Source organism: Echinops telfairi, unplaced genomic scaffold (genome assembly GCF_000313985.2).
Source record: "Echinops telfairi isolate 266 unplaced genomic scaffold, ASM31398v2 ScPeMD7_7424;HRSCAF=8462, whole genome shotgun sequence".
Lineage (NCBI taxonomy): Eukaryota > Metazoa > Chordata > Mammalia > Afrosoricida > Tenrecidae > Echinops > Echinops telfairi.
In genome coordinates this window covers 72,361,534-72,371,687 of record NW_022111324.1, presented here as the reverse complement: position 1 = coordinate 72,371,687, position 10,154 = coordinate 72,361,534, and the positions used below count along the sequence as shown (strand labels likewise).

At 50.3% G+C, this 10,154-nt stretch overlaps 1 protein-coding gene across 3 annotated transcripts in view; it reads left to right on the top strand.

Moving 5' to 3' along the window:
• SUSD4 (sushi domain containing 4) overlaps positions 1-10,154 on the top strand; it is a 202,220-nt gene that overhangs the window by 99,615 nt on the left and 92,451 nt on the right. For all 3 annotated transcript variants that reach the window (XM_045298095.1, XM_004700157.2, XM_045298094.1), the window contains exon 3: positions 4,069-4,281. In XM_045298095.1, coding sequence (XP_045154030.1) covers positions 4,069-4,281 — 213 coding nt within the window. The remainder of the gene's footprint in view (positions 1-4,068; positions 4,282-10,154) is intronic.

Here is a 10,154-nt window from a genome sequence, read left to right as displayed (position 1 = left end):
GGCAGGTCTACCCCGTCGTGCAGGACTCCGGCAGGTCTACCCCGTCGTGCAGGACTCTGGTAGTGAAAGTGAGAAGGGTCCCTAATCCACATCTAGTCACCGCTCTGTGTTCCTTGGTTCCCACTAAGCACCTCTCTTCCCCAGTCCTCCCCGATGCTTCTGGGGCAGGGCCTCAGTGCTCTCCAGCCAGCAGTTGCCGGGCTGACTGACCTCTGTCACAGTAGCTCATGCCCTCCTTCCTGCCACTCTTTATCTTGGCTTTGGGGACATAACCTGGTCTTTCTCCATGGCTCTTAATTCTCCATGTCCTCTGAGGCCTCTCCATCTTTGCTAGCTCCCTGAATGTGGGTGCATCTTCAGCCCTCACAGGAACCTCCTCTCACAGGTGCTGGGCTCCCATGGGAGTGTGTCCCCCATGCCTTTAGGGACACTTTGTGCTCACGCCCAAGTCAGGGTGACTCAGTTCCCACTGACCCCCAACGCATCCCATCTACCATGTCCACAAAGAACTTGTCATTGGTGTCTGGGACCCATTATGGTCTTTCTGTCTATGTGATTGACACCACCACCAACTGGGTCATTGAACTCCGAACCTGGAAGTTAGTTGTCCAGAGCCTCTCCCTCTCCTCATTTGTTCTCTCGACAATACCCATCCACTGGGCCATGTTCTGTGCTTCTGAATCTCAACTGTCTCTTGTGTGTACTGAGTCATTGCAACTCCCAGCCACCCTGCCGCACTAGGGTGAGCTGCCCTGTGGGGGTTTCTGGGCAGCGATCCTACAGAAGCAAGTTGTCGGGGCTTTCTTCCAAGTTCCCACAGCTGGCCTATAACTTAACCCCCATGCCACCAAGGAGCCTGCGTTTCTCCTGTCGCCCTCTCTAGTCCCCTGCCTTTGCCTTGTTTCAGCTTGTTGCTCACCTGGAGTGCTGCAGTGGACTTGAACATCGGCACTTCTCAGAAACGCTTGCCCTCAGATGGGCGCTGGACTAAATGGCTGAGGATCATTTGGAGCGCTCTGTAGACACACAAGTCCCTAGGCCACACACCCTCCAGACAGAGGCTGGCTCATGTTGATCTGCCATTGCATGCAGCTGCCCCCATGATCCTGGAGTGTAGCCTGTGGTGAGGGAGCGATTTCCCGTGGTCTTCCTGCCTCTTGTCAGGTGTGCACCGACCAACACCTCCACCTCAGGACCATTCTAGGATGTGGACCTGGTGGTCCCAGTCTCCTCTGTTTCAAATCCTCTTTCCTCCTTTCCCCGCCTTGGTTCAAGTCCATGCCCAATGAGTTCAGTATTAATGCACACAGCAGCACTGCCCAGCCCTGTCTGTGTTGAGTGCCTGATGGTGCAGGCTGCTTCCCTCAGCGGACTGGACAGCTCCATGCAGGCCCCCTCCCCTTTCCTGTCCTTATCCCCAGGGCTCCTGCTCCAGCAGGCACCTTGCCTTCAGCCCTTGCAGAACGGCTTCTTCCTTCGCACCTACCATTCCATCTAAAGAGTTTCTCTGGGTCAAGATCAATCCATGGGCACCTGTGACTACGACCAACAAGTTGTCCCCTTTATAAGCAATACTCTTCCCCCTCCGGACTGGCCAGTGTTTGCACACTGAGACCTCTAGGATTCACCTCGAGCCTTTCCCCCCAAGTCTGGCCCCTCCTCTGTGACAGCAGGGCTGTCCCACTCTGGCCTGTCATTGTCTGACACAGACTCCTCTCTGTAATATTAATAGAGCAGGGACTGGTTTTAACTGACTGTGTGTGTGTGTGTGTGTGAGAGAGAGAGAGAGAGAGAGAGAGAGAGAGAGAGAGAGAGAGAGGAGAGAGAGAGAAAGAGAGAAAATAGCTTTCACCTATGGACTGGCAGAATGTCCAGCCCCTGCCCTGGGTTGGGTCCCAGGCTGTGCAGGTCGGTGCTGCCCTGCTTGGTGGTGATAAGTCAGGAGCCTCTGTGCTCCTATTTTGCCACCTCAGTGCCACCATGGCCATGCTTAGCCAGTGCCTACCCTGAAACGGCTCATCCAGTCAGGCTCTCCCGAGGAAGGATGGATACGTGTCACTTAGGAAGCACGTGACCATCTCCAGTACTTCCCCTCAAAAGGAAAACATGCAACCATCATGGACCTCCCGGTTCTTTATTGCACACCCACACCCACTCACACCCACACACACACACACATCTTCCTTCTGCTTACACTGTTGGGGGAGCAGTCCCTTTTTGGGGGGGACTCCTTTCTTTCGGAAACAGTTCAGGGGAGGCCGTGGCCATGGATGAGGAGAGGGCCAAGAAGGCAAGATGATGTTAAAACATCACACGTGTGTTGCAAAACAAACAGGGTGAAACCATTGCCGTTGAGTTTGACTGTGACCCCTGGTGACCCCACAAGGCTCTGTGGCTGCTCTTTTGGAAGTAGATTGCCGGCCCTGACTGGACTTGAGCCTCTGGTCTTGCAGTCTGGTGTCAGATTCAGGCTGCCCTCACAGACAGACCTCTGTGAGGCTTTGCCTCACAAACAGACCTGTCAATCTCTGTAAAAACAAAGTACGCACTTTCGCCTCGGTGCCCTCTTTGCCCTTTGCCCTTCAGCACACAGGCACGGGCAGAATGTCCAGACTCTAGAGGCCAGGTGAGGGGCAGCAAGAGCGTCCCGCATGCATGCGCACACAAAAGAGGGAGTGGGTGCGGCCTGCTCGACCTACCACTTAGGGTCTTTTACCAGCGTATGTTAGCGTGGATCTGCTGCGTGGTTAGGCTGATGTCTGCATCTCTTAGAAACCAGGTGAATCCTCCGGGGGTCTGACTTTGAGGGCCTGGACAGAGAATACGTGAGATGCCACGCTGTTGGCGCCCGCTGTTTCCACCCCTCTGCCAGGACTTGGCAGTGGTCAGCAGACCTGGCGCCTGCAGGCTGTGCTAGCGGGAAGGGGTGGGAGTGGCGAAGCACATCACCCCCCTCCAGGTAGAGTTCTGCATGTTTGCATAACTGCTCAGCAAGGCCCTGAGAGCCATGATGAGCTTGGGCAGAATGCCTTGGTAGCACTCAGGCATTTCTGATTCTCCATGAAGGGGATGTAATTTCCCTGCCAGGGTGGATTCCTTTAGAGCACTCCCAGCAAATCCTTTCTTTACTCCTCGCTGCCCAAACCAGCTCCTGCATCCCTTTTCTGGCCTGCCCTTCTGATGCACCTCCTCCAGCTGAGGCATGCCCTGCCCTGTGGCCCCACACTGGCCTCTTGGGATCACCCACTCCCCTATCCAGCAGACACACACACAACACTTTCTCTGCTGGGCACTGCGATGTATTCTGGGGACAGAGATAGAAAAGTCAAGGGCCTGCCAATTGGAGGGCTCACAGCCTGGCATGGAGGCGGCCTTCAGACAGGATAGCTCCACACAGGCCATGCTTACAGGACAGGGGCTGGGACCAGAATGGCCACGGTGCACTCCACCTAGTGGTCTTGGGGGTGGAGGGAGGGTAGGGTTCAGGATGGTTTGTAGAGTAGGAGACACCTAACTGGGCCTTGAGGCGTGGGTGTTGGGGTTCTCCAACGCGGGGGGCACATGGATCCATTCCTGGGTTGTAACTGAGGGAGTGATGACTAGCCCCTGCCTTGCTGCTCCCTCCACACTCACCCCTCAGCCCTCTGGCTGTTCATGCTGTTCCTCATTAGGATGTCAGGAGGGCTGCTGAAATCTTACCCAACCTCCTGAGCAGGCCCTGGGCCCCTCGCCTCTAAGGTGCCCCGTCAGCCTTAAGCCCTCGTGCCGTGGCACCTGTCTGTTTTTCTTTTTGCCTGCTTATTTTCCTCAGTTTCCCCACTCTATAAACCACTGTGAAGGGCTCTCTTGACCATGGACTGGAAGACCCTTAATGAGCAAAGAACAAAAGGCAGGGGGAAATGTGTCCTGGCACGGGCATGCTCTTGGTTTGGGTTGGTGTCGCTGGGGTGGTCCTAGGTGTATGAACTAACACGGGGTCTACATTTACTAGGAAGCCCCCCCTCCCCCACCCCTCCTCTGGCTCCAGGAGAATATACTCAGTAGCATTTTTCCTCTCTGTCACCATAGGGTTTGATGACCTGAATGTGTGTGCCGACCCCGGCGTCCCCGACAATGGCTTCCGGACCCCCATCGGCGGTGTTTTCTTTGAAAGCTCTGTGACCTGGTATCGCTGTCAAGACGGATTCAAGCTGAAGGGCTCCCCAAAGAGACTGTGCATAAAGCATCTTAACGGGACCCTCGGCTGGATCCCAAGCGACAAGCCCATCTGTGTGCAAGAAGGTACTGTGCTGTCCTCCCTGTGCACGCGGCCCCTGTAGCCAAGCTGGCAAAGACGGGCTACCGGGCGCGGGCTGTGGGCCGTGGCGGGCTGAGCGCCCAGTCTCAGGCCTTGGCCTGCATGCTGACTGCCGTGGGGGCTGGGGCAGGGAAACGCGATTCTCAGAATTCGGAGTAAAAGTCAATTACATCCCAGTTCCTCACCATCCTCGTCAATGCAAGAGGGCAACTCCGCTCATGGGAGGGCTGGTTATTGTTAGTCTGGGAACTCATTTTCATGTGTCGCAATAAAGAGTGCAGCCGAGGTGTCGTTCCCCTGAATTGTGCAGAAGGAGACAGAAGATGTATGTGACTCTGAGGATTGCCTCAATTACTCTTTATCAGCTCTGTGTCCAACCGGGTCCACTTTGGGAAAGGAAGGGGGGTGTCAGGCAAGTGACAGAGTGACAGAGTCGACATGCATTTCTAGCAATTAGCCCTAACTGTAGGTTGTGACAAGATAATCATGTACTTTGAGCCATTATCCCTAAGTCGGTTTGTTGAACCATCTTGAGACTTTGTTTTGCTCTCGGTGGATGCGTTGAGGGTTCCAAACATGCCTGCGTGTAGCTGATGGGGACGCCACATCGTTGATGGGGTTGGGGGGGGGGGGGCGCAGAGGACCAGGGAAGCTGCAATAGGACAAGGCACAAGTGAGGAATGAGTTTCAGTTTCTCTTCTTACTATTCCTGATTTTATTTGGGGGCAGAGCTTCTATAATAATGATTTTTAAAAATATCTTTCTGATTTACTGTGTTTTTCTTTATGAGACTTCAAAATAATTCAATTCTATAAGCACATCCTAGGCCCCTATGAGATTCCTCCTTTCTGAAATTCTAAAGGGTGGTAAAGATGGAGGATGGGTTTTCTGTTAGAGTACTTGCTCGCTTTACTTCTATTCTGTAGGCTAAAAAGGGGAGACAAAGTAAACCTAAGGAAGGTTAAACCAAACACATTGCCATCCAGACAGTTCTAACTCCCAGTGACCCTGCAGGAGCTTGTGGAAGGCCCCTAGCGTTTGCAAGGCTGTAATCTCTGTGGAAGCAGACTGCCCCATCTTGCTCTTCCTGGCCATTGGTGGCCTCCAACCACGGACAGTGGTTGCGTGTCATCAGTTCACAGCCAGGCACGTAACCATGGCAGGGCTCCCTATAATAAGAGTTAAGATTGTTAGAAAGGCTTTTTCTCTGCTACATGCAGCTCATGCAAGCTGTGTGTTTCGAAGCGATGCTATCTGTTTAAAGCTACTTGGAGATGAAGTCCAGGCAGCTAACAACCACATAAAGGCATTTTTGAGTTCCTTAGCAATAAAAGAAATACAAAGTAACACAACAATGAGATACCACCTCCTACCAACAGTCGTAGCAGAATTTTAAAAAATAGAAAACAATATATAGATGCAGAGAGATTGGAGCACTGACTCATACATTGCTGGTGGGACTGTGCAGCCACTATGGAAATCAGGGTGGCGCATCCTTAAACAAATGCAAAAACCTTATAATCCCGCAGCCACACAACTGGACGTATACACCGAAGAATGAAAGAACACAACACAGCAGACATGTTCACACCGATCTTTATCCCAGCACTGTCCATAATAGCAACCCAAACTCCCGTTATAGATGAACGGATAAATACAATCTGGCCCAATGGACTTCATTTTCCTACATCAATAAAACAATCACGACCCTCAGACCCCACAAGACTGGGACAAGCTAGAGAGCATTATGCTCAGTAACGTTAGTCAATCTGATCAGGACACATATTTCATGATGCCCTTCTTAAAAAGCAAAAGAAAAGTCGTTTTCATACTTTCACACTGTGAAGATGACCAGGAGGCCAGGGATGGGGACTGGGATATGGACAGGGAGCTGGAGGGACAGGAAATATGGAGAGAGGTGGGAGGCAGGAAGGGGGGAAAACAAACCAGACAACCCCCTTTTAAGCGAGGGTTAACGGGATACCCGTACTGAGTTGATTTGATGAGCCGGGTTGTGCATCTACACAGAATGTTTCTTGTTAAACACCAAAATAAATACATGAAGTTAACATCGAAAAAGAGAGGGAGAGAGAGGGTAGGCGCCAGATTCCTCACCGCTCGGATCTAAGCAATTGGTCTGAGTGGCTAACACAGGAGGAAGAAGTAAGACTGAAGTTGACTCGGATTGTTTAGTGACATACAGGTTCCAAAACAAAATTACTTGGGTGACAGACAGACACACAGACAACTCCGTGATGAGCCTGTAGCCTCAGGTCCGCAGACATCCAAGAACAAAGAAACCAAAATTTGCTACCTGGGTATCTCTCAGTTATGAGGATTCCCCTGTCATTTTAATTATGACTCCTGTTCACAGTCTCAGAAACTCGCAGGGGCACTTGGACCCTGCCCTCTAGGTCACTATGAGTTGGCATCGGCTTGATGGCAGTGGCTGTGGTTTAGAGTTCATGCAAGAACAAGATTGCCCCTCTCCGGACAGGGCTGTATTTATGCTAATACCATGTGGTGCTAGCGGTCTTCAAAGGGTCTGTACAAAGAAAGAGATCCCTTTTGTTTTTCCAACGGTGGCGAAGCCCATCCTGGGGAAGGTTCTGAACTCAAGCCAAACCAGCGGCCATCAAGTCCAGTGGGATTCTGGGGGTCCACTGTACACCCCACAGGGTTTTTGAGGCTGTGACTTTTGGGAACAGATCCCTAGGCTACTTCTGGAGACACCTCTGGATGGGCGCAAGCCGCCAACCTTTGGGGTAGAGGTTTGCAGTAATGACTCCTTTGAATGCTCCAGGCCTTCCGCCTTCTACGTAGTTTCTGGACATCTGGAAGTCTGCCCCATGGCTCCACACAGCAGCGAAGAAGTTACACGTTTCCTCCCTTGCTTGGTGAAAATGGACTTGGCGCCCTGATTAGGACTTAGGCCAGGCCACTTGTCAAAGCTGACTTCATTCGTTTCCCTTGTGAAGCCACTCCTGGAAGGCTAATGAAATCTTGTAGTAGTAGAAATAAATAGTGGTAGTGGTAGTGGTACCAGTGTGTCAGTCTGGGTAGACTAGCGAAACAGATTCATGGACACTCACGTGTATAAGAAAGAGCTTTATATACAAGAGTAGTTGAATATTGAGAGAACATAGCCCAGTCCAGATCAAGTCCATAAGTCTGATATTAGACCATATGTCTGATACCAATCTATAAAGTCCTTTTTAGAGTTACAAAATATATGAAATGATGCCAGATGCAGGACGATCACAGGCCAGTGGGTTAGAAGGCTTGTGGATCCAGTGGTGTTATAACCATCTCAGCGCTGGCAAGGGTTTCCATGTAGCTTCTCCGGTTTCCAGGGCAGGGGTCTGTTAGCGTAGTGCCATGTGTCTTGTCAGTAGAGTGTCTGTCTGGGAGTGAGCCGAGAGAATGTGTGTCGCCCGCTTTCAAGGAGGAAATACAGGAGTTCTCAGAATTCTCCAGAGAAGGTCATGCCCACACAGAGGCCTCATTGGCTATGGCCCAATTGACAGACAAGACTCCACCCCTTCACTCTTAATCCTCTGGAGTCCCAAATTGACACCAGATTAGGTAACTACCACAAGTAGTAATTTATCATATTTTTGTAACTCATTATAAAGTTTGAAGGTGCTTTCAGATTCACTAGCTCACTTAACATGTCCAACCACCATTAGGAAAAAAAAGGACTCTTATTGTCCCCATCTCAAGATTAGAGAACTGAGGTACAGAGAGGTTCACTTGTGAAGTTCACGCAGCTGGTGAGTAAGTAACAAAGTTGGAACTAGTGTGAAGACAGTTTTTTCTCTCTCTTCAGGCTTGTATGTAACTGTCGTGTCATAAACCAAAACACACCCACTGGCTTTGACTCTGCTGACTCATAGCTAGCTACCCTGTAGGACAGGCGAGAGCTGCTGCCTTGTAGTGTTTCTAAGACTTGGAACTTTTACAGAAGCAAGCAGAATGCCTCATCTTTATCCCAAGCAGTGGCTGGTGGGTTCAAACCACAAACCTTTATGTTAGCGACTCAGAATTTAACCACTGTGCCATTACACCACCACCCCTAACCCCCTCCACACACAAAAACAATGCCATTACTCCCCCCAAAAACAACAACAACAAAGCTCCACTGCCATCATGTTGATTTCAATTCCTATTGATCCTATATAGCGTTTCCAAGGCTGTAAATCTTTTACGGGAGCATACAAGTTCATTTTTCTCCCATGGAGCAGCTGGTGGATTTGAACTTACAACCTTAGGGTTAACCGTCCAACACTTACTGCCAGGGCTCCACTGTACCACCAGAGAGAGCTCCTTAAATGTGCCTTTAGAACACTGATGGGCTGCATCTGTCAGATCAGGACAGGCCACGCTGCTGGTCCCACCCTGAAAGCCTTACAAAGGCTGCAATTTAGGCTTTGGTACTGTTGGCGCATTGTAAAACAACACATCTTAGATTTCTTATTTATATATTTTAAGTGCGTTAAAAATAGCGCAACGAGACTAAAATAGAGGTCATTCAACATCATACTTACAAGGTGGCTTCAGAAAATTCATGACAAAATGGAGCTTGAAAGCTGATGGAATTCTCCCATGAACTTTTTGAAGCCCCTGGTACTACGAACAGATGTGTTGGTGGCTTGGGGCACTGGGGGTGAGAGAGAATAGTGAGGCTGTCTTGCCAAAGCCTCTTTATTATGAACGTTCATAACACGTCCCCCTTCATCTCTTATTCTGATTGGGATAGAGCATACCTGTCCGCTCTCTCGTGTTTGTTTTCTTTTTGGGTTTTTAAGTTGCTGTGATGACATAGAGACAAGAAATTGCCGTTTTAAGCCCTGCTGTTAGTGTGGCGACCTTGATCGGCATCCTCAGGGTTGAGCAGCCATCACCACTACTTCCATCACAGTTCCATCACCCCCAGAGACCCCGGCGCTCTTAAGCAGTAGCTCTCCAGCTCCCCTCCCCCGGGGAAATAGTTCCCTCCAATCTGCCTTCTGTCTAAGCATTTCCCGGTTTTCCTGGGATCCTACTGTATTTGTCCTTTTGTGTCTGCTTCAGTTCCTGCCACATTGAGTTTTCAGTGCTCACCACGTTGTAGCGTATCTCAAACTTCATTCCTCGTGTGGCTGCATAAGACCCTGTGGGACTAGACCAAGATTTGGGAGTCCTGGTAGCTTAGTGGTTACATGCGTACACATTGAGTTGCTAACTACTGGGTCAGCAGTTTGAAACTACCAGCAGCTCCTTGGGAGAAAGGCAGAGCTTTCTACTCCTGTGAAGAGTTACAGTCTCAGAAACACGCAGGGGCATCGGCGTCCCTGCCCTTTAGTGCCGCTATGGTTGGCATTGACTTGAAGGCCATGGAGTTGGAGTGAGTTCAGCTGCTGACCGACACCGGGGCTTCTCCATCGTTTGGCCACAGCGGGCACCAGTGTTTTAAAAGTATTTCAGCTCTTATGTGAGCGGTTATGCTCGCTAGACAGTTGTTTTGCTGAAGACAAAATGGGTGCATAAGCTAATGTGGTGAAGAAAGCTGATAGTGCCCAACTATTACAAGAGTCTGGGGTCTTAAAGTTAAAGCAAGCGGCCATCTAGCAGGGAAGCAACAACGCCCACATGGTAGAAGCACATACATAAGAGCCCTCGACACAGGATCCAGGACAGATAAACCCCTCTGGACCAATAATGAGAGTAGTGATACCATGAAGGTAGGGGGAGATGGGGGAAACTGATAACAATGAACAACGTACAACACACATCCCTGAGGGGACAAACAACAGAAAGTTGGGTGAAGGGAGACAGCAGATTGTGTAAAATATGAAAATAAAAAATAATTTATAAA